The 24,735-nt window shown below is 43.7% G+C and overlaps 1 protein-coding gene across 1 annotated transcript in view; it reads left to right on the top strand.

The window, feature by feature from the left end:
• The first annotated feature begins 1,079 nt into the window (after positions 1 to 1,079).
• The window catches only part of LOC147116709 (chromodomain Y-like protein 2), a 248,523-nt gene continuing 224,867 nt past the window's right edge, over positions 1,080 to 24,735 (top strand). The window contains exon 1 of the mRNA XM_085991827.1: positions 1,080 to 1,262. Coding sequence (XP_085847953.1) covers positions 1,239 to 1,262 — 24 coding nt within the window. The 5' untranslated portion in view covers positions 1,080 to 1,238. The remainder of the gene's footprint in view (positions 1,263 to 24,735) is intronic.

Below are 24,735 nucleotides of genomic sequence, written 5' to 3'. Positions count from 1 at the left end.
TGTCCAGATAACTCAATATGAGAATGGCCATATCACAAATACAGATGCATATATATTATATATAAAATCAGCAACATTCTTGGTATTTTTCACAGTTGCCGGGCAAACATCGATACATAACATGATGGGGGGGAGCATTTTTTGGAACCCACTTTTTAAAAAAATTCTAATTTAAAGCATATTTTTAATTAAAAATTGTAAACAGAACAACTCGAAATTTGAAGCTGCAATTACTGTGGTTCGATTCTTTAGTAGGAAGACTGGAAAAGCAGAATTTTTTAAAAAGGTGCGAGACTAGTAAATGTTGGTATTCGAAGGGATTTGGGGCGGGTCCTTCTACACGAATCACAGAAAGGTAACATGCAGGTACAGCAAGTCAGCTGTGGCTCGGTGGGTAGCACCCTCGCCTCTGAGTCAGAAGGTTGTGGGTTCATTCCAGAGACTTGAGCCCAAAAATCTAGGCTGACACTCCAGCGCAGTAGTGAGGGAACGCTGCACTGTTGGGGGTGCCGCCTTTCGGACGAGGCGTTAAACCGAGGCCCCGTCTGCCCTCTCAGGTAGACGTAAAAGATCCCCGTGGTGCTATTTGGAAGAAGTGGGGAGTGAGGGGAAGGGGGATTCTCCCTGGTGTCCTGGCCAATATTTATCCCTCAATGGACATCACTGATCATGGGAGCTTGCTGTGTGCAAATTGGCTGCTGCGTTTCCTACAACTTCCAAAAAAAAATTCATTGGCTGTAAAGCGCTTTGGGACGTCGTGAAAGGCGCTATATAAATGTCAGTCTTTTTTTGCTGGCGATAGTGAATCATTGAGAATGTGACATGCATGTATATATATATATTTTTTAATGCATTTATTCTGTGAACAGGTGGAAGTGGGGGACGGACGAGGACGCGCCAGGTAAGTCATAGCTAGGGGAAATGTAGCGCTTGTTATTTCGCTACTTCTCGCACGTGGGTCCGGGCGCGTTAGTTTCAGGCGCTGGATTGGACGGGGCGTTTCGCTACTTCCTCCTGTTACAGTGTATCCAGTGAGAGAGAGAGAGACGCCAGCGGCGGATTCTGCGCATTAACCCAGCCCCCTGTATATGTGTGTGTGTCTGTGTGTGTTTGTGTGTCAGCCTGCAAAGGAGCACTCGGGCTAACCCGGCCGCCAAAACAACAGCAGCAGCAAGCAGCAACACCACCAGAAGCAGCAGCAGCAAGCAAGCAAGCAGCGACCACGTCTATCAGCGGGCATGGCTTCAGGAGATCTGTACGAGGTACTGGTTTTTTTTTTAATAATTTTTTTTTTTTTGCTTATCACATCAACCACCCCCCCCCCCCCCGCCCGAATCTCCACTAGAGGGGGAAGCGTTAGAAAGTAAGCCGAAGCTCTTTCGAGGCTTGCTTGCTTGTAATTTTTTCCCCTTCTCTCTCTCGCCCTCTCTTGCACACAGGGAAGGAAAAAAAATTGAGGAGCTGTGGGATGAGAGCGCTGTCGCTTGCTTTCTCTTTTAATGCTTAAATGCATTGCTAGATGATAGGCCTTAAAAAGAGAGGGAGTTAGCGGTTGCATCCGAGGGGTGCAGCACTACGATGACCACCGCCTGGAGAGGCGAGGGGGGGCGGTGGCGGGGGGTAAAAGAGTCCAGGTTGGCGAGGTAGCAGGGGGCACGAGTGTTGCAGGAGATCCTGAAGTGTGTACGCACTCATTTAATGACAGGACGGCCGACGACTTTTCTGATCGTATCAGTGTGCAGGAAGCTGAGTGGATGGAGTTTGCAATCTCCTTAGCACTCTTTATTTTGCATTGCTTTCTCTTTCTCTGTAGTTATTTTTTTTTAGCTCCGTGAGATCTACTTTATTTGTAAATATAGAAGTCATCTCCGCGCTCCCCCCCCCCCCCCCCCCCCCACATTACGATGGCTGGAAGAATGCATGGGGGTTTTAACAGCGTGCCGTGAGGTGGTTCGATGTGGTGGCAGGTTGTACTTTATTGATGCACGCATTTTTTTTTGAAGTGTGTTGTAAAGCCCATTTAGCAGCTAGTGAGATGTGTTTGCTCCTGGTCTCTCTGGAAGTCTGCGCCGCGGTTTTATAATTAATACACTTGCTTGGAAGAGTAATATGAATTTGCTCTTCGCAGTTGCATTTTCAGGCACCCAGACCCGAAGGTGCTGTTAAAAAAAGACAGTGCTCTGCCTATTAGTCATAGGTTAAATGATATGTTTCCCTATTACAGTGTTGGGTGATGCATGTGTAGAAAATGGACGGGTTGATTCTTTTTGGCGGGGGGGGAATCTTTAACCACGTATATGAATATATATTAGCATATAAAAATATCATCATATACAATATTTTGGTAGGAGACGAGCAACACACGCGTCAGAAATGCACTGCCTGATGATTACTTCCTGGGGTAATTTTACGAGTGGCAGTGAGTGCTTAAAAATAGCCACTTATACCAACTGGATGACCAATCCTGTGGGCCGCCGATTAGTGTTTCTATCGTTGAAATAACTCCGCCTGGGTTATTAAAGAGTTGCAGCCCATCAGATAGTAAAGCCTTTTGTAGGAGAGGGCAGGGAGGAGGCGGTGCGACCGCCTCTATTGAAATATACAATGGACATGTGCTACTTGAAATATGCAATGGAAATGTACAATGGGGATGTGCTACTTGACATATGCAATGGAAATATGAAATGGACATGTGCAGTGGACATGTGTTACTTGACGTAGGCAATGGGAATGTGCAATGGGATTGTGCTACTTGACATAGGTAATGGAAATGTGCAATGGGAATGTGCTACTTGACATATGCAATGGGGATGTACTACTTGAAATATACAATGGAAATGTACAATGGGGATGTGCTACTTGACATATGCAATGGGGATGTGCTACTTGAAATATACAATGGAAATGTACAATGGGGATGTGCTACTTGACATATGCAATGGGGATGTGCTACTTGAAATATACAATGGAAATGTGCAATGGGGATGTGCTGCTTGAAATATACAATGGAAATGTACAATGGGGATGTGCTACTTGAAATGTGCAATGGGGATGTACAATGGGGATGTGCTACTTGAAATATACAATGGAAATGTACAATGGGGATGTGCTACTTGAAATGTGCAATGGAAATGTACAATGGGGATGTGCTACTTGACATATGCAATGGGGATGTGCTACTTGAAATATACAATGGAAATGTGCAATGGGGATGTGCTACTTGACATATGCAATGGGGATGTGCTACTTGAAAGATACAATGGAAATGTGCAATGGGGATGTGCTACTTGAAATATACAATGGAAATGTACAATGGGGATGTGCTACTTGACATATGCAATGGGGATGTGCTACTTGAAATATACAATGGAAATGTGCAATGGGGATGTGCTACTTGAAATATACAATGGAAATGTACAATGGGGATGTGCTACTTGAAATATACAATGGAAATGTACAATGGGGATGTGCTACTTGACATATGCAATGGGGATGTGCTACTTGAAATATACAATGGAAATGTACAATGGGGATGTGCTACTTGACATGGGTAGTGGAAATATACAACGCGGGCGCGCCATGTGACAAGGCACCAATGGAAAGTAAAACGTGTAGACGTTTAGGTCGAGCTTGCATGTGGTTAAGAGGTGGGTGGTCAACCGGACGGTAACAACCTTCATGAGTCGGAAAATCACACCGTGGTTTCCAACAACCGTTATGACTGACTGTCTAGCACAGTAGCTAGTGGTGTTGCTTGGAAGCTTGACATGGGGATTGGATATTGGCTGTTGGTAAAGGAGCGATCATCAACTATGTTCATCGTGGGCGACATGGGATAATAAATCCGTTGTTATAGGAATAATTGTTATCGTCAAGCTCAAAGGGGTGACGATACAAGGATCGATCTCTGGAGACTATCTCCCGACCTAATGGTGCAAAGTGTCCCATCAGTTGGAAGACACTGACTGCAAGATTTGCAACCCGAATTGAAGCATTGAAACCAAGAAGTTTGATTTGCGCGTTTTTTTTATATCAGATTGTAATTTGCGGTGTAAAACTTGCATTGCGTGCTGCAATTGGATGGAATTCAATGTCTCCCGTCCAGTACCAAGATGTGAGTGAGCGTTTGGTATCGTTTGGCGGCCTCTGTCCAAGGCAGTGATTGAAGACAGCGGCAGACTGTGTGTTTATCTTGTACCTCCGATCCGTTCAACTTAGTTAAATGCGGTTTATTTGCATCGGTACTGCTGCGGTGTTCCCCGTGGCATCTGCAAAGCTGCCCCGTTACGTCCCACCAACTGCATCGTTGCACCTCGCCAAAGTAGAGATGGGCGAGTACCTCCATCGTCTGAACGTTTACAATATGAGATAGTTGGCCATGACTACCGAACGCTGCTTCCTGGGGGGACAAGAATGAAGACCAGTCCAGACTGTTGGATCGGGACATGGCGAGAACTTGGTGGTTTGGCTCCAACTCCGAGCAAAATTGGGATCAGACAAAACTGGAACTGCATTGGACGCCAGAGTGTATTGTGTATATAGGATTTTGCACAAATAACTGGAGGACAAAGTTGAAGAAGAGGAAGAAACCAGACAAATGGAAGTGGAGAAAAGTAGATGATGAAAAGCAAGACCTTTAAGATAAAGCAGGTTAAAGTCAAATAGCAGAATAAAAACAATGTTAAAATATGCGGAGAATCATGCTTTTTTTGGAAACTCATGCCATACTTACACTTTTGGAAGCAGTATATGTCTTTCAAATATTTGACAATTTTCAAATTGGTTTTCACAACTTTGGGATAATGCTACTGAAAATAATCGATGCTGAAAGTGTTTTTGTAACCCATCCTTAGCTGTCTTAACATTTTGTGGAATTTGAAAACGGTCCCCTTTCAATGAACTCCTGGTATTTTATTGATATTGGCCTGTTTTAAAGAGTGTCTTGTCAACTGCAAACGCAGACTGGAACTCACGACAAAAGTGTTTCTTTTTACCAGAGATACCCAGGTAAGGAGCCCAAGTCATTTCAAAAGCAAGTTGTATGCTCTGTAACTTTAAATGGCAGCTCTTTAGTTTTTCATCTCTGTTTGAAAGTACTTGACTCCATTGCTAAACTTGGGCACTGACCCATTGTATTCAGTTGAGCTGCATGTGTGAAATCTTTGCATGAAGAAGATACAAACGTACGAAAATGATGGGCAGGAAAAGACCATCTGGTCCATCAAGCCTGCCCCACACTCTGAAGGCCAGAGCATCGTGACGGAACACTTCCTTCCCCCAGCTATGTAATCTCCGGGGAGTGGCAAAAACACAAGAGAAAAAACCCAGGGCCAATAAGGGGAAAAGATACTTTTGGAAAATTCCTCTCCGACCCCCCCCCCACTCAGGCGATCGAAACCAGTTCAGGAGACCACATGGGCCAGGTGTTAACTTTAAAGACACTTGCCTTCTATATGATGTGATTCCCTGCCCCGGTCAAGAACCGGTCCAGCTTCGTCTTGAAGGCAATACAGAGCGTCAGATCCCACCACACCAGTCGGCAATGTACTTCAGAGGCTCACTACTCTCTGGGAAAAGAAGAACCGCCTCACGTCCAGCCTATTTCTGCTCTTCCATAGTTTGAACTTGTGCCCCTGGTCCTCCCCAATCTGCAGTGCGTATTGTGTCAGCCATGTTAGCTCTGATTGTGTTGGCTCCTGTATTTTATGTCTAAATACGTGCTGTAGGGCTCCAAAAGTGATCCATTGTTTTAGAACTGTGCAAACACATGGAATAATGCCATTAAATATAGTGTGTGTCTTAATGGAGTAATTTGGGTGGAAATCTAGTTTGTGGTAGAATATTTCTTGTGCAACTTACATGACAAAACAATAAGTTGTTTTGCCATGTTACAATAGCAAATGGAACTTAAATGGGCCATGAATTCAGATTAGCAATAATTATGATGGGAATGAAGAAGGAGACACTTGTTCTTTCTGAATAAAGATGGTCACACTTGTGAGTTAATTCTGCCTGTTGACTCAGAGCTTTTTTTTAAAAGGCTGGTTGTGATGTCCTTACTGAAAATACAACATGAGTGGTATTTTCCTTGAAGCTGTCTCTTCTCCTCTCTCTTCTCTTCCATGTCTAGCCGCACAGGAGGCAACCCATTTCTTCCACTGCTTTTACATCCAGCAGGTTATGCTTTGGGTTGTTTCCATAACCAAGACCCCCTTTTTTTTAATATGTAGACATGTCGTTAGCCTGACCAGGGTATAGTGGCTGTATCCCTGGTTTATTAGTAAGTGATCTTTAACGAAATATGGCCAAGCACTCTTCCTTATGTCAGATGTATACTTAATTATACTCTTAGCGGCAAGACATGAAAGGAAGATGGGCTAAGAAATGGATCATTATAAGATGCCGAAAACAGTTTGATTGGCTAATGATTTCTAATTGATTTTCACCTCCTGCACAAACTATAGACACACGGCATTGCTTGTTTGTACTACCTTTTGTTCTTGTATCTTTGTTCTTGTATTTTTGACCCTATTGCATCATTTCATTAAAGAGTAGGCAAATACCAATAATTTTTTGTTAATAATAGCATAAAGTCTAAAACAGTGCTCTGGGAAATCAAATGTACTGACATATACTCTACCTTCTGATAGATTGCCTATAGTGTGCATCAAGTCTGGTTGCTATTTAGTTCTGGAACCTAATTGATCTGCTGATCGGAATAAAATCTTACACATGAAAATAACTAAAATTTAACTACTTGTATATATGTATCTACTTCATTTTTGAAATTTGTATCAATGTACACCTTCAAGTTTCGCTGCTAAATTTGAAACATCCTTCAAGATTCAGATCAACGCCATTGCGCACAGCAATTGCAATCTCAACTCCAGAGCGGCAGCAACTGCAATGAAGATAAGTTTCCTCCAGGAAATTGATTTGTTGATGGTTGATCTCCTGGAACAGCCTTGAGAATTTGTGCTGAGCAACCCCGAAGGCTTCCTCTGGCCTTAGTAACCCTGGATCAGCAAGTGAAGAGTAACACTGCATTTAGACTTCGGAGGACAAGGGACAATGTGCCTGAAGACATTGTCGACTAAAGCTCTGTAAGATGGAGAAGAGGTGTGGAAAAACTTCCTCGCTGGTATCGTGTGAATATTCTGGATTGATGTTGAGGTGCAGCCGCAACAACTCCTTTATGTAAAATAACAACAGAAAATGCTGGAAATACTCAGCAGGCCAGGCAGCATCCGTGGAGAGAGAAACAGAGAGTTAACGTTTCAGGTCTGGGACCCTTCATCAGAACTCCTTTATGTTCCTGCCTTAAACATGAGCGACTCCTCCAGTCCTGCTTTAGTCCTGATTTTGTGCCTGAGCTCTAGATCTTTGACATCTTTCTCATGCTCTGGAGGATGTGTTCTAGCAAGGAGTGGAGCAACTTCATCCAATCCACTGGTCTGTTTGGCTTTGAAGTATACTGAATCCAACAGCAAATGATAGGATATTCTGCGCAGCAGGGCAAACAGGGCTCCAATAGTGCATATGTAGCAGATTAGACCTTAAGAACATAAGAATTAGGAGCAGGCCATACGGCCCCTCGAGCCTGCTCCACCATTCAGTAAGATCATGGCTGATCTTTGACCTCAACTCCACTTTCCCGCCCAATCTCCATATCCCTTGATTCCCCTAGAGCCCAAAAATCTATCTGTCTATTTCAGCCTTGAATATACTCAAAGACTCAGCATCCAAAGCCCTTTGGGGTAGAGAATTCCAAAGATTCACAACCCTCTGAGTGAAGAAATTCCTCCTCATCTCAGTCTTAAATGGCCGACCCCTTATCCTGAGACTGTGCCCCCTAGTTCCAGACTCTCCAGCCAGGGGAAACGATCTCTCAGCATTTACCCTGTCAATCCTCCTCAGAATCTTATATGTTTCAACCTTGTATATGACCTTGCAGTATCCTGTAGCTTCCAACTGTGATCGAGTTTTCTTGCATATTCCTACTCACCTGCCAGCTTTTCTAGCCATCTGTGTTACCTGTTTGCTCTAACGTAGCTTGGGTATGAATACGAAGCTAAGGAGTTGGATGTTTGTAACCAAAAAAACCCTTCATACCACTGTAGAGATGTGAATATATAACCTTGTGACCAATCGTTTACAACAGAGTTTAGTCATCTTAGCACTGAAGATAACATCCCATTAATTAAAAAAGCAAAATACTGCGGATGCTGGAAATCTGAAATACTTTCATTCTCCGCCCCACTCCCACTCTGACCTCGGCCTCCTACACTGTTCTAATGAAGCTCGAGGAAGGAGCACCTCATCTTTTGATTAGGCACTTTACAGCCTTTAGACTCAACATTGAGTTCAACAATTTCAGATCATAACCACTGCTCCTATTTTTTCAGACAGCAGCTGCTGGTAATAATTCTGCTGTTGTCATTTACAGCTCCTCCAGACATAGGAGCATAGGAGCAGGAGTAGGCCATTTAATCCCTCGAGCCTATTCTACCATTCAATGAGATCATGGCTGATCTGTGACCTAACTCATATTCCCGCCTTTGCCCCATTTCCCTTAGTACCTGACCGTTTGAGGAAGAGAGTTCCAAACTTCCACCACCTTTTGCATGTAGAAGTGTTTCCTCACTTCACTCCTGAAAGGCCTGGCTCTAACTTTTAGGCTATGGCCCCTCATCCTAGACTCCCCGACCAGTGGAAACAGTTTCTATCCAACCTACTCTATCAGTTCCCCTTAATAGCTTGAAAACGTCGATCAAATCACCCACTAACCTTCTAAATTCCAGGTGATACACCCCTAGTTTGCGTAATCTCTCCCCGTAATTTAACCCTTGGAGTCCAGGTATCATTCTGATAAATCTACGCTGTGCTCCCTCCAAGGCCAGTATATTCTTCCTAAGGTGTGGTGCCCAGAACTGCTCACAGTGCTCCAGGTATGATCCAACTAGGGTTTTGTATAACTGCAGCATAACTTCTACCCCCTTGTATTCCAATTTTCTAGATATAAAGGCCAACATTCCATTAGCCTTTTTGATTATTTTCTGTACTTGTCCATGACATTTTAACGAACTATGTACGTGGACCCCAAAGTCTCTTTGGACCTCCACTGTTTCTAGCTTTTCACCATTTAGAAAGTACTCTGATCTATCCTTTTTAGGTCCAAAGTGGATGACCTCACACTTGCCTACATTAAAATCCACTTGCCACCGTTCCCTTTGTCATTTTATGCTTTCATCCACACTGCTTACAATGCAGCCTATCTTTGTGTCAACGGCAAACTTGGATATGTGGCTTTCTATCCCATCATCTAAGTTATTAATAAATAGGGTGAATAGTTGAGGACGCAACACTGATCTCTGTGGGACACCACTAGTCACATCTTGGTCAGAGAATGCGGAGTCAGGGGACAAGTAGCAGAATGGTTAGCTAGCTGGCTTCAAGACAGAAAGCAATACTAGAGGTAAAGGGTAGCTATTCACAATGGCAGATTGGGTAGTGGTGTTCCACAAGGATCAATACTGGGACCACTGTTGTTCACAATTTATATTAACGATTTAGACTTTGGAATCAAAAACACAATTTCTAAATTTGCGGATGACACCAAGTTGGGGGGGGGGATAGTCAATACTGAGGAGGACTGCAACAAATTACAGGAGGACATTAATAAACTTGCTGAATGGGCATATAATTGGCAAATGAATCTCAACACAGATAAATGTAAGGTATTACATTTTGGTAGGAAGAATAGGGAGGTCACTTATTACTTAGAGGGTGTGAGTCTGGGTGGGGTAGAGGAACAAAGGGATCTCAGAGTACAAATACACAAATTGCTATAAGTAGCGACACAGGTTAGCAAGGCCATAAAAAAAGCAAACCGAGCACTAGAGTTTATTTCTAGAGGGATAGAATTGAAAAGTAGTGAAGTTATGCTAAACTTGTATTGAACCTTGGTTAGACCACACTTGGAGTACTGCGTACAATTCTGGTCGCCATATTATAAAAAGGATATAGAGCCACTGGTGAGGGTGCAGAGAACATTTACAAGGATGATACCAGAAATGCGAGGGTATGCATATCAGGAAAGGATGAATAGGCTGGGTCTCTTCTCTTGAGAAGAGAAGGCTGAGGGGTGACCTGATAGAGGTCTTTAAAATTGTGAAAGGTTTTGATAGAGTAGATGCAGAGAGAGATTGTTTCCACTTGTGGGAAGAGCATAACCAGAGGCCATCAATATAAGATAGCCACAAAGAAATCAAATTAGGGAATTCAGAAGAAACTTCTTTACCCAGAGGGTGGTGAGAATGTGGAACTCGCTATCACAGGGAGTAGTTGAGCCAAATAGTATAGATGCATTTAAGGGGAGGCTAGACAAGAACATGCGGGAGAAGGGAATGGAGAGTTATGCTGATAGATTTAGATGAGGAAAGATGGGAGGAGGCTCGAGTGGAGCATAAACGCTGGCATGGACTGGATGGGCTGAATGGCATGTTTCTGTGCCGTATATCCTTGTAATCCTATGTAATCTTGCCAATTAGAGTACCTGCCATTATCCTTACTCTCTGCCTCCTGTCGCTCAGCCGATTTCCTAACCAGGCCAATCATTTGCCTTTATTTCCATGCGGTTCAACTTTAGGTAGCAGTCTCTTATGTGGCACTTTATCGAATGCCTTCTGGAAGTCCATATAAATAACATCCATAGACATTCCCCTGTCCACTACTTCAATCACCTCTTCAAAAATTTCAGTTAGTTTCGTCAGGCACGACCTACCCTTTACAAATCCATGCTGGCTCTCACTCTGATTAGCTGAAAATTTTCAAGCTGGCCAGTCGCTCTATCCTTAATTATAGGCGCTAGTAATTTCCCAACAGATGTTAGGCTAAGGGAGCTATAATTCCCTGGTTTCTCTCTCTTTCTTAAATAATGGAGTGACGTGCAATTTTCCAATCTGAAGGAATGGTTCCTGAATCGAGAGAACTTTGGAAGATTATAGTTAGGGCATCTGCAATGTTCTCGCTTCCTTTGAAACCCTGGGATGGAAATAGGGTTGCAAAATTCCAGGAATTTTTAAAAGAGGAAACTTTCCATGGGAATTTTTGGGAATTTATGGGAATTTGGGGAATTTATGGGAATTTTGAGTTTTTTTGCACACTGATGGTTTTTGTCTCTGACCCTTATTATCTTTGTCATCAAAATAGACATACTGTTCCATACAAATAAAAACAGGCTTTCAAAACTTTATTTAGGTTATAATTTTGAACTTTATTGAACCCCCACAAAAAAGACCCATCTAAAATAAAATAAAAAGTGCGTCAGCTTATTTAGCCTGTAATTTGTCCTTATTTTGTCCCTTTGAGTCTTCTACTCATGAGTCTTCTGAGTCTTCTACTCCTCATTGCTCCTCCTGATTCTCTGACTCTGGCTCTGACGTGTCCATTTCCTCCTCTGTGTCACTGTCTAGCTGTGTGGTGGATACTTCTGTATCTGGCTCAATAAGTTGTAGGTTCGCCCGGATAGCCACCAGTTTCTCCACTCTCTTGTTAGTCAGCCTATTGCGCACCTTTGTATGTGTATTCCCAAAAAGTGACCAGTTTCGTTCAGAGGCCGCTAATGAAGGTGGGATTTGGAGTATCACCGATGCAATGGGTGACAGGGCCTCAGATGCACAAAGTCCCTTCCACCAGGTATGTGCACTGACATGCTTGCATGATTCCCATATCCCGTCCCCATTCCAAAGACCTTGCTTGGTAGAGAACTTTGCCAGACTTCCCAGAACTTTGCCCATGTCCAGATTGAGGTGGCGTGAGAGGGTAGAAATCACACTGTAAGCGCTGTTGATCTGTTCTCCAGAAAGTATTGGTCTCCCAATATGCTTTGGGTCCAGCATGTATGCTGCAGTATGCATCGGTTTGACACAAAATCCTTGAAATGTCTATGAATTGAACAATTGCCTTCTCCTCTGCTTTGAGCAGCAGGGATGTGGGTAGGGCAATGCTGATTTGTTCTTTTAAATCAGCAGAAAGCCTGAGAACATCTGACATGACCGCGTCATCGCCTTCAATCTGAGCAATTGCAGATGCTACTGGTGAGAGTAGTTGAAGGCTGCTAACCACTCTCTCCCAAAACACATCATCCAGCAGTATTTTCTTGATGGTGGTTTCCATATCCCCAGTCTGGGATATTGCCATTTCTTGCAGTGACTCCTTACCCTCCAGAAGGCTGTTGTACATTATGACAATGCCACCCCATCTAGTGTTGCTGGGCAGCTTCAGTGTGGTGTTCTTTGTAGTGATCAATAGCATGTCATTCTATAGTGGACACTAGGTGGAGCCGTAGAGCTGTATATAGCTGTATGTATATAAGACTACACTACCCAGCTGTATAGATATTAAGACTACATTACCCATGAGGCACTAGGCTACCCACAAGGCAACGGTCAAGATAGAAGCCTCTACAGATACAGTACCTAGAGAACGTGTACTGAATAAATGACTAGCTAGAAGCTAGCTGTGTTCATAATAAGAATGTCAATTTATTAATGAACATAACATGGTACCAGGGTGGTGAAGATCTGCTGAAAATTGTGAAAAGCGACATGGAGAATTTGAAGCCACCAGAGCATTTGAATCTCGAGGGAAATGTCGACTACAATTGGCGGATTTTTAAACAACAATTCGAACTCTACATTGCAGCCATCGGATTCGGTACGAAGCCAGACGCAAAGAAGATAGCGTTGCTGCTTACGGTTGCAGGCCCACAGGCGATAGAGGTATTTAATACATTTGTATTTAATCCAGCGGAGAACAGACAAATTAGACGATGTGCTACAGAAATTTTATGCACATTGTTCTCCCAAAAAGAATGAGACGTATGAAAGATACATCTTCCGTTCTCGGACACAGCAACAAAATGAGACTTTTGATAGCTTTATAACTGATTTGAAACTGAAAGCACAGACATGTAATTTCTCTGAGCTCAAAGCATCCATGATTCGTGACCAGATTGTGTTTGGTATTCATGATAAAAAAGTCAGGGAACGTCTGTTGAGAGAAACCGAACTAAATTTGGAAAATGCGGTGAAAATATGCCAAGCCAGCGAGCTAGCTCGAAAGCACGCGCAGACTTTCAGTGAAATCAATAATGATGCGATTGTAATGAGTGATAATGTTGCTGTCGGTGCTGTGTCCTATAAGGGGAAGAAACATGGGCAGAACAGAAATGAAAAGCAATCGGAGGATGAAAAATTTAATTGTAAACGCTGTGGTTACAAACACCAGTTAAGACAATGCCCAGCGTTTGGAAAAATGTGCACAAAGTGTAATGGAAAGAATCACTTTGCCAAACAATGCTTTTCAAAAGTACAAACTAAGAAAGGGCAACGAGTTAATGTAATTGAGGACACTGATTTAAGTGAGACATTTTTTGTAGGAATGGTGTCATGTGACAATATCAAAAAGGATACAGAAAATGTGCAGCCCTCAGAAATGGACAATGCTGAACATAAAGTCAATGCAGTAAAAGTGGACAAATGGATGATCCCACTGCAGATAAATGGAGCATTAGTTACATTGAAACTGGACACTGGGGCAAAAGCAAACTTAATCAGTATGAGTGACATAAAAAATATGAAAGAAAAGCCCAAAATACAGAAAAAGTCAGTACTACTGAAGAACTATAATGGACAGAAAATAGATAGCTTAGGTGTATGCAGACTTAAAGTGACAGTCAAATACAAAGTGCATCATCTCATGTTTTCTGTTGTGGCTGAAAGACTTGATTCGATACTAGGTGACAAAGCTTGTGAAGATTTAGAACTGGTCAAGAGAGTCTACTGTATAAACTGTGCCATAAGCAGACCAGATGACTCAGGTGATGAAGCAGAGAGCCCATCAAGGATGAAAAGGCCAAAGGGTATCCATGTCTTCAAAAAGCCTAGTTTCTCCAAGAAGAAAGAAAAAGACTTTAAGGTCAAAGAACAGCACAAAGAGGAAAAACACAAGGAGAAAAAGTCCAAAGATATAACCGCAGCAGATGTTGTTAAGCAGTGGAAAGAGAAAAAGAAAAAGAAGAAGCCTGCACCAGAGCAGGAAGCCGTTCCGATGGATACTCCTTCTTCCCTCAGGCCAATCTTTGGTGTTCCATTAGCCGAGGCTGCTGAGAGGACTATGCTGTATGATGGGATCCAGCTACCAGCAGTTTTTCGAGAGTGCATTGACTACATTGAGAGCTATGGCATGAAGAGTGAAGGAAACACTGAAACCCTCTCCAAGCAAAGATCGCAAGGAGACCTCGATCTATACAAGAGCAGATTGATGACAATGCCGCAACTGCATCTTGTCATTCACCGCCAGAACAATCTCATGAAGACACATCAGACTTACCCATGTTGAGAAGATCCACACGTGAAGTAAAAAAGCCTGATAGACTTAATCTTTGAGTACAATGTAAAGCTTTGAAAATGTGTTGACTGTTTTGAAAATGTTTATGTTTATAGAGCACTAACAAAAGTGTTACTGATATTATCTTTATTGTTTTCTTGAAAGTTGATTGATACTGATTTTGTTAAACCTCAAAGAAAGGGGGATGTAGTGATCAATAGCATGTCATTCTATAGTGGACACTAGGTGGAGCCGTAGAGCTGTATATAGCTGTATATATAAGACTACACTACCCAGCTGTATAGATATTAAGACTACATTACCCATGAGGCACTAGGCTACCCACAAGGCAACGGTCAAGATGGAAGCCTCTACAGATACAGTACCTAGTCCACGTGCTCAATAAAGTAACTAGCAAAAGCTAGCTGTGTTCATAATAAGAATGTCTAGTTATTAATGAACAAAAGATTCTTGTTCTTTGTCGTTTGCTTGGAGTTGTAGGTTGCTGCAACTACCTCTTTTTTTCCCTGACATAATTAACAACTTGCTTGGCTCTCTTGTACAGTGTTTCCATGGTTCTCAAACCCATGATGTCCTTGCGGAGCAGGTTGAACCCATGAGCTGCGCACCCAATAGACGTAATATGAGGGTAGGCCTCCTCCACTTGAGCCCAAGCAGCCTTCATATTCGCAACATTGTCAGTAACTACTGCAAAGACCTTTTGTGATCCAAGATCGTTGATGACCGCTTTCAGCTCATCAGCAATGTATGTGCCTGTGTGTCTGTTGTCCTTCGTGTCTGTGCTCTTGAAGAACACTGGGAGAGGAGTGGAGACGATGTAGTTTATGATGCCCTCCCCTCGTACATTTGACCACCCATTTGAGATAACTGCAACAGTCTGCCATCTCTATCGTTTCTTTGAGCTTTCCTTGGACTCTGTTATGCTCAGCCTCCAGCAAATAAGTAGACAAAGCATGTCTGGTGGGAGGACAGTATGCAGGGCGAATAACATTGAAAAATCTCTTCCAGTACACATTGGCTGTGAGCATGAGGGGGCAGCCTGTCGCATATATAGCTCGAGCAAGGCACTCATCTGCATTCTTCTGGCTATGGTTATCCATTGTATCAAAGAACCTTCCAAGTGGGCCAGGAGTTGCTGATGATAAGGAGCCTGATGCTGAATGTGAACCATCATCTTCTTGAATGGAAGCAGAGGAACTCTGGGCTGACTGCTGTGAGCTTTGAGTGAAGTTGTTGCATTTGGATAAATGCTGCTGCATCTTTGTGGCATTCTTTACATATGGCTTTGTACAGTGTTTGCACATGTACACAGTCTTTCCATCTTTAATGCCTGGGGTAAAATGCTTCCACACATCCGACGGTAAACGTGGCATTGTTCTATGCGGAGAAATAAAGGGCATTCGTCTCTGTGTCGAACTGCGGTCGATCTGCACGATTGCAACAGGGTGAGTAAATTTTTCCTGATGCTCCATGTGACGGAAGCATGACCTGTGCACGCACGACGCTACATCACCAATAGAGGGAGCTAATCGCTTATCCACTCATCCAACCAATCAGGACACATTTGTTCACAGCCACACACAAAACTTGTAATTATTAAAACAAGCCAAGTAAGAAGATAAACATATACTGATTAAGAAATTCCTTTATAATTAAGATTCCATCTCTGTTAGTAATTTTAAGAGAGGACCTGTGAAATAAATGAAAGAAATACAAAAAAAAACAATATTATGCTAACATGTGCTTTTTTGGGCAATGTTCCCAAAATTCCCAAGCTAAACTTCCTGTGGAAAATTTCCGGAAATTTACCGGAAACTTTCCACCCCTTCGCAACCCTAGATGGAAACCATCTGGCCCTGGAGATTTGTCTCTCTTTAGTGCCAATATTTTCTTCATTACTGTTATTTTTCTGACATTAATTTTGGTGAGTCCCCATCCCTGATTCCATATTAGTTTCCTTGGGATGTCTGGCATGCTATCCTCTTCCTCTATGGTAAATACTGACTCAAAATAATTATTCAGCATGTCCGCCATTTCCTTATTTTCACTGTTCTCAGTTTTCAAGTGGTCCACATTGGCCCTGACCACCCTCTTTTTCCTAATATAATTATAAAAATGTTTTGTGTTGATTTTGATATCCCTTGCAAGTTTCTTTTCATATTCCCTTTTTGTAGCTCTTACTATCCGTTTTGTGATCTTTTGTTCTTTGTATCTCTCCCAGTCACCATGACAGGATCTGCGCTATTTTTTTTGCATTTTTGTATGCATTCTTTTTAGTTTTATGATACCCCTTACCTCTTTTGTCGTCCATGGCTGCTTTTTTGGCAAGTGGAGCTCTTGCCCCTTTGGGGTATAGGCCCATTTTATGGCAGCTGTAGCTCCTATGACCAGAAAGCCCTGCAGCGGGTAGTCAAAACTGCCCAACGCATTACCGGCACCCGGCTACCGACCATAGAGAACATCTACCAGAAACGCTGTTTACAGAGGTCACCGACCATCATCAAAGACCCTACCCAGCCCAGCCACAGTTTGTTCGCCCCCCTGCCATCTGGGAGACGCTACAAATGCATTCGCACCCGAATGACCAGATTTAGGAACAGCTTCTTTCCCAGGGCTGTCATCCTACTGAACTCCACAAATAAACTCTAAAGCCTGCACATCTGCCAATGCACTTTATTATGTTTATGTATTACAAGCCAAATGTATGTTGAATGTTTAAATGTCTTAATCAAAATGTACACTCTCGGGAGCCGCAAGCCTACATTTCGTTGTACTGCACTTGTGCACTAACAATGACAATAAAGTTGATTATTATTATTTTTTTATTATTACCACTCCCTTTTGCCTTGCACCATCATCCCTTTTGTCATTTAATCACTCCTGCCTTCCACCCTATCACAGACCTTCCCTTTTGTTATTTCACCCCCCACCCCCTTTCCCTGCCTCTGCACTTGCTTAAAAATTGTTACTTCTCTAACTTTTTCCAGTTCTGATGAAAGGTCACCGACCTGAAAAGTTAACTCTCTTTCTCTCTCCACAAATGCTGCCTGATCCACTGAGTATTTCCAGCATTTTCTGTTTTTATCTCATTAATTAACCTTGCTATAGAGGGTGTTGTCAATAGCAACAGCAAAAAAAAAAATCACTCTTGTTGACATCTGTGAGGTTATTGATGATGAGGACAGAATGGGACCAACCATCCTTCCTGGAGCACGCCCATTGTGTAGGTGTTGCAATGTGACAAACATCTGTCATGCAATGTTTGTGTCATAAGAACATAAGAAATAGGAGCAGGAGTAGGCCATTTGGCCCTTCGAGCCTGCTCCACCATTCAATGAGATCATGGCTGATCTTCTGTCTCAACTCCATTCACCGGCCCTATCGCCATATCTCTTGATGCCTGTACTAGTCAGAAATCTATTGACTTCTGTTTTGAATATACCCAATGACTGAGCCTCCACAGCCCTCTGGGGTAGAGAATTCCAAAGATTCACCATCCTCTGTGTGAATTTTTTTTTTCTCATCTCGGTCCTGAATTTTGATTGCCCTATCTGAAGAAGGATGTTCTTGCCATGGAGGGAGTGCAGCGAAGATTCACCAGACTGATACCTGGGATGGCAGGAATGACGTATGAAGAGAGATTGGGTCGATTAGGCTTATATTCGCTAGAGTTTAGAAGAATGAGAGGGGATCTCATTGAAACTTATAAAATTCTAACAGGACTAGACAGACTAGATGCAGGAAGGATGTTCCCGATGGTCGGAGAGTCCAGAACCAGGGGTCACAGTCTAAGGATAAGGGGTAAGCCATTTAGGACAGAGATGAGGAGGAATTTTTTCACCCAGAGAGTGGTGAACCTGTGGAATTCTCTATCACAGAAGACAGTTGAGGCCAATTCATTAAATATATTCAAGAAGGAGTTAGATATATTTCTTAAGGCTAAGGGGATCAAGGGATATGGGGAGAAAGCAGGGACAGGGTACTGAATTTGGATGATCAGCCATGATCGCATTGAATGGCGGAGCAGGCTCGAGGGGCTGAATGGCCGACTCTTGCTCCTATCTTCTATGTTTCTATGAATGGCCTACCCTTTATCTTGAGACTGTGGCCCCTGATTCTAGACTCCCCAGCTAAGGGAGTCCACCCAGGGAAGCTGTATATCCAGATCAACAACTGGACAGATGTAGTGCAAGTGGCTAGTTTTGAGATGATTTGCGGTATTCTAGAAGTGTCAGGAGTTACTGATTTGAGAACCATTTCTTTTCTTGACCATGAGATTGAGAGAATGCAGATTTCCTCTGAAGCCATATTAACAGGTGGATAGCACCGTTTACGTTTTGAGGTGGTGCAAAAACCTCTCATTGACTTGTGTTTTCCAAGAGCTTTAACATAGTGAGCAGCAGGGATACTGGCATGTAGTTGGCAGTATCTGATTTCAGTTCCTCCTCCAGGATACATGAAAGGTTTTGGTGCTCTTCGTTCATGCAGGACAACAGTGAACAGGAATGGTTTGAAGTAGATAGAAACATAGAAGATAGGAGCAGGAGTAGGCCATTCGGCCCCTCGAGCCTGCTCTGCCATTCAATGAGATCATGGCTGATCATCCAAATTCAGTACCCTGTCCCTGCTTTCTCCCCATATCTCTTGATCCCTTTAGCCTTAAGTGATCCCTTTAGCCTTAGCAGCAAGGATGCAGCTGTGACGAGCTTCTGTACTGCCTGGGCCAGTGCCCTTTCCAGGATCAAGTATCTGAATAAGATGACTGACTTTAATGTTCCTGATCTTGACCCAACTGATGAAATTGCCACAAGTTGGTGGAAATTGTGCTGGTGGTCCTTGAATTTCAGCTGGCTCTTCAGAAAACCTGGTGTTCAACATAATCACTTCATCCATAAAGATATGATGAATGACTTGGTCCTCAAGAAGAGGAGTAAAGAAATTACACCTCATTTTAGAAATGCATTTTAACGATTTCCCATCAGTCTTGACTTCAATCAGATGGAAGCTGACTTCCCAAACCCACCTAGAAGGACCAGGGCAGCAGGCGCACGGAAACACCACCACCTCCAAATTCCCCCTCCCAAGTCACACACCATCCTGACTTGGAAGTATATCGGCCGTTCCTTCATCGTTGCTGGGTCAAAATCCTGGAACTCCCTCCCTAACAGCACTGTGAGAGTACCTTCACCACACGGACTGCAGCGGTTCAAGGAGGTGGCTCACCACCACCTTCTCAAGGGCAACTAGGGATGGGTAATAAATGCTGGCTTCGCCCACATCCCGTGAGCGAATAAAACAAATGTCTTGTTAAGTTGATGACAAGCTTTATTTAACATAAATGTAGGTTTCCTTGCTGTATGAGTGCCTGATCTTCCAAATCTACCAAATTGTTTCTTTTTTGGAAAATGTTCATATATTACATAGTGGGCTAGAATTTCAGTTGGTTGCGCCAGCCGTTAGCGCCTTAGGAGGAGTAGATGTCGAGCGCTAGGCGGCTAGCGCCCGGGCGCTGCGCGATCTGCGCCTCGCCCCAACTTCAGTAGAGATTTAGCGCCGGCGCAAAGTCTTTGCGCACGCTCAGCTGCGCGCGCAGATCATGACGTCATTTCCTCGTGCAACGCCCTTTGTGCGCCCCAATCCGGAACTTGAGTCGCGCCGCCCCATTGTGCGCCTGGCGCCCCTAGCGACTGTTGAGTGGAACGGTGCTCAGCCGATGCGGGGGGCGCAAATTAAAGGGCACTCCTCCTGCAGTAGATACGGCAGCCGTGTTGCAACACCCCTTTGTGGGAGACGGATCTTCTGGTTTGGTGGGAGGAGGAGGAGGAGGAGGAAACAAACTAATGCCGGCCTTTCAGAAACACAAATGAACCGCCCCCGTTAAGAGCTCACCGGCGCCAGAGTGACTGCCGTCAATCAACAGCTCGTCGCACCTGCCCTGCGCCCGACTTTCCCCGGGCCACCGGCTTAGCGCCTAATGATAGTCGTGCATCGCCTGTTTTAGCGCAGCAGCAACCTCTTAGGGCGATGCGACTGAATATCGGCGAAGGGGGCTCGACTTTGCGCCGGGCGCAAACTTTAGCGGCCGCCCGACTTTACCGCCCCAAAAGTGGCTATACTGAATTTCTAGCCCAGTGTCTCTTATTTAAACCAGGGCTGTGAGCCAGTGCACAGTTGCCTTGATCTGATATAGTGTCCTACAGCTCTTGATAGGAACTGCCAATTCTTAGCCCAGAAGACGTCTAGATTTCTTTGATAGATGGATGAAAGCCTGTGATGGCGGCAACTTTCTGGTCGCGTCTCATTGTTTTCCTTATCTTAGAGCTAAATCCAATGATGGTTTGCTGAGATGCAGACCAACTGGTAGTTTGTCTGTTTTCAGATAAATTGAGGAGTAAATGCTTGTAGTAGGTAAGCGTTTTCTCTAGTTGAAGTGCAAGTCAGCTTGGTGAGACCACTAGTTATTGCAAGGAACTGTGCAGTGTCGCCACAGTGCTTGTTTTTTATTCCCCTCGATAATCCTAGCAGTGGTGGCAATTCAAGTCTCAAATCTGGAGAATTGTGCACAGAATTGGTCAGAGCGATCATAACATGATCGATTTCTCACTCGAAATGGAGAGCGAAGAAATTGACTCAGAGACTAAGGTCCTGAATTTAAACAAGGGGAATTATGATGCCATGAGACGGGAACTGAGTAGGTCTGATTGGACAACGTTCCTGAGAGGACTGGAGGTAGATAAACAATGGCAAACATTTAAAGATAGAATGACAAAATTGCAAAAATTGTTTATACCAATCTGGCATAAAAGGAAATCTAAAAAGGTGACTCAACCGTGGATAACAGGGGAAATTAGAGACAGCATAAAATCCAAAGATAGGGCGTATAAAATAGCCAAAAAAAGCGCCAGAGCGGAAGATTGGGAACAGTTTAAGATAGAGCAAAGGAGGGCAAAGGGCATGATCAAGAGGGGCAAAATAGCTTACGAAAATAAGCTGGCGGAAAATATAAAAACTAACTCCAAAAGCTTTTATAAATATATCAAAAGGAAAAGACTGGTGAAAACCAAAGTTGGTCCATTGCAGTCAGATACGGGGGAATATATAATGGGAAATAAGGAAATGGCAGATCAACTAAATGCATACTTTGGGTCAGTCTTTACGAAGGAAGACACAAAAAACCTCCCTGGGATATCGGGAAAAATAGGGACATTGGCAAAGGAGGAACTGACGCAAATCAATATCTCTAAGGATATGGTGTTAAGGAAGCTAAAGGGATTGAAGGTGGACAAATCCCCAGGGCCTGATAACATGCATCCTAGGGTACTGAAGGAGGTGGCCCTAGAGATAGCGGATGCACTAAGGATGATTTTTCAGAATTCATTAGACTCGGGAACAGTGCCGATGGATTGGAGGGTAGCTAACGTTACCCCACTATTCAAAAAGGGGGGTAGGGAAAAAGCAGGTAATTACAGACCTGTAAGCCTTACATCAGTTGTGGGCAAAATGCTGGAGTCCATCATTAAGGATGAAATAGCGGAGCACTTAGCAAATGGGGACAGGATAGGACAGAGTCAACATGGATTTACAAAGGGTAAATCGTGCTTGACTAATCTATTGGAATTTTTTGAGGGAGTAACTGGTAGAATAGATGGGGGAGAGCCAGTAGATGTGGTGTACCTGGACTTCCAAAAGGCCTTCGATAAGGTCCCACATAAAAGATTAGCATGGAAAATTGAGGCTCATGGGATAAAGGGGAAAGTTTTGGCGTGGATAGGGAACTGGCTGTCAGATAGAAAACAGAGAGTTGGAATAAACGGCTCATTTTCTGAATGGCAGGCAGTAACAAGTGGGGTACCACAGGGATCTGTCCTGGGCCCCCAGCTGTTCACAATTTACATTAATGACCTGGATCAGGGAGTCGGATGCAGCATTTCCAAATTTGCAGACGACACTAAACTAGGAGGTGGGGTGGGCTCAGAGGAAGAGACCAGGAAGCTCCAGAGCGATTTGGACAGACTGGGCGATTGGGCGGATAAATGGCAGATGCACTATAATGTGGACAAGTGCGAAGTTATCCACCTTGGGTGCAGGAACGGGAGGGCAAATTATTATTTAAATGGCAATAGATTGGGAGAGGGGGAAGTACAGAGAGACCTGGGTGTTCTTGTACACCAGTCACTGAAGGCGAGCATGCAGGTGCAACAGGCGGTCAAGAAGGCAAACGGTATGCTGGCCTTCATAGCAAAAGGGTTAGAATACAGGAACAGGGATACCTTGCTGCAGCTGTACAGGGCACTGGTGAGACCACACCTCGAGTACTGTGTACAGTTTTGGTCGCCTCATCTGAGGAAGGATGTTCTTGCCATGGAGGGGGTGCAGCGGCGATTCACCAGGCTGATACCAGGAATGGCGGGAATGACCTATGAGGAGAGACTATGTAGTTTAGGGATGTACACACTGGAGTTTAGAAGATTGAGAGGGGACCTCATAGAAGTGTATAAAATTCTGACAGGTCTAGACAGACTGGATGCAGAAGGAATGTTTCCCTTGGCGGGTGAGAACAGAACTAGAGGACATAATTTAAGGATAAGGGCTAAACCATTTAGGACAGAGATGAGGGGGAATTTCTTCACTCAGAGAGTGGTGAACCTGTGGAACTCATTGCCACAGAGGGCAGTGTACGCCAACTCATTAAATATATTTAAGAGGGAATTAGATATATTTCTACGGGCAAAAGGGGTTAAGGGTTACGGAGAGAAGGCGGGGACGGGATACTGAATTAAAGGATCAGCCATGATCTCATTAAATGGCGGAGCAGGCACGAAGGGCCGAATGGCCTACTCCTGCTCCTATCTTCTATGTATCTATGTATCTATGTAAGGGTAAATGACTTGAATTTTGTCAATGCTATCTGACAAGGAGATGAAGACTGAATTATCAGCAGATGTTGGATGTTAAACAATTGCCAACAAGATATTCATCTTCTCAAGGAGCACTTGTGTCCAAGGGATTTTTTTTGTGTGTGTGTAATTAGTGGCATCAAATGAGTGCAACAAGGGACAGTGTAATGAGGAAAGATGATCACGAGAAATTTACTATAGTGGTTTAAAGGGCACAATTTTAAAAATCCTGAGAAATTGTATTAGGCTACAGGTTGACATCAGATTTGCCGCTGCAATACTGCAACGACACTGGTTTACTAAGTTAATTCTATATGGCCGTCTGCATATAAGAGACAGCGTTCCAGGCAATGAGACTGCCTCGGAGAGGGAAGCTGTGTCTGAAGTTTAATCACAGAGTTAGTGTGGATGTTTTGGATTACTAAAGAACGCTGAGATCCAACACCAGCTGTACCTCTGCTCTTGACTTAAATGTGGATGTCTGGCTTAAGCACCAGCAGCTCTTTGGTGCTGTTCCATTTATAATCTTATGGAGGACAAACATAGAAACATAGACATAGAAACATAGAAGATAGGAGCAGGAGTAGGCCATTCGGCCCTTCGAGCCTGCTCCGCCATTCAATGAGATCATGGCTGATCATCCAAATTCAGTACCCTGTCCCTGCCTTCTCCCCATATCCCTTGATCCCTTTAGCCTTAAGAAATACATCTAACTCCTTCTTGAATATATTTAATGAACTGGCCTCCACCGGCCTCTGTGGCAGAGAATTCCACAGGTTCACCACTCTCTGGGTGAAGAAATTCCTCCTCATTTCAGTCCTAAATGGCTTACCCCTTATCCTTAGACTATGACCCCTGGTTCTGGACCCCCCGGCCATCAGAAACATCCTTCCTGCATCTAGTCTGTCCAGGCCTGACAGAATTTTATAGGTTTCGATGAGATCCTCTCTCAAACTTCTAAACTCCAGTGAGTATAAGCCCAATCGACACAATCTCTCCTCATACATCATTCCTGCCATCCCAGGTATCAGCCTGGTGAATCTTTGCTGCACTCCTTCCATGGCAAGAATGTCCTTCCTCAGATAAGGCGACCAAAACTGCACACAATACTCAAGGTGCAGTCTCACCAAGGCCCTGTGCAACTGCAGCAAGACATCCTTGTTCCTGTACTCGAACCCTCTTGCTATGAAGGCCAACATCCCATTTGCCTTCTTAACCGCCTGCTGCACCTGCATGCTTACCTTCAGCGACTGGTGCACAAGAACACCCAGGTCCATTTGCACTTCCCCTTCTCCCAATCTATTGCCATTCAAAAAATAATCTGCCTTCCTGTTTTTGCCACCAAAGTGGATAACCTCACATTTATTCACATTATAGTGCATTTGCCATGTTTCTGCCCAATCACCCAACCTGTCCAAATCGTACT

The sequence above is a fragment of the Somniosus microcephalus genome, chromosome 6 (assembly GCF_052327205.1).
Source record: "Somniosus microcephalus isolate GS21.2 chromosome 6, FLI_Smic_1.0, whole genome shotgun sequence".
Taxonomy (NCBI): domain Eukaryota; kingdom Metazoa; phylum Chordata; class Chondrichthyes; order Squaliformes; family Somniosidae; genus Somniosus; species Somniosus microcephalus.
This window is presented reverse-complemented; position numbering and strand designations above follow the sequence as displayed.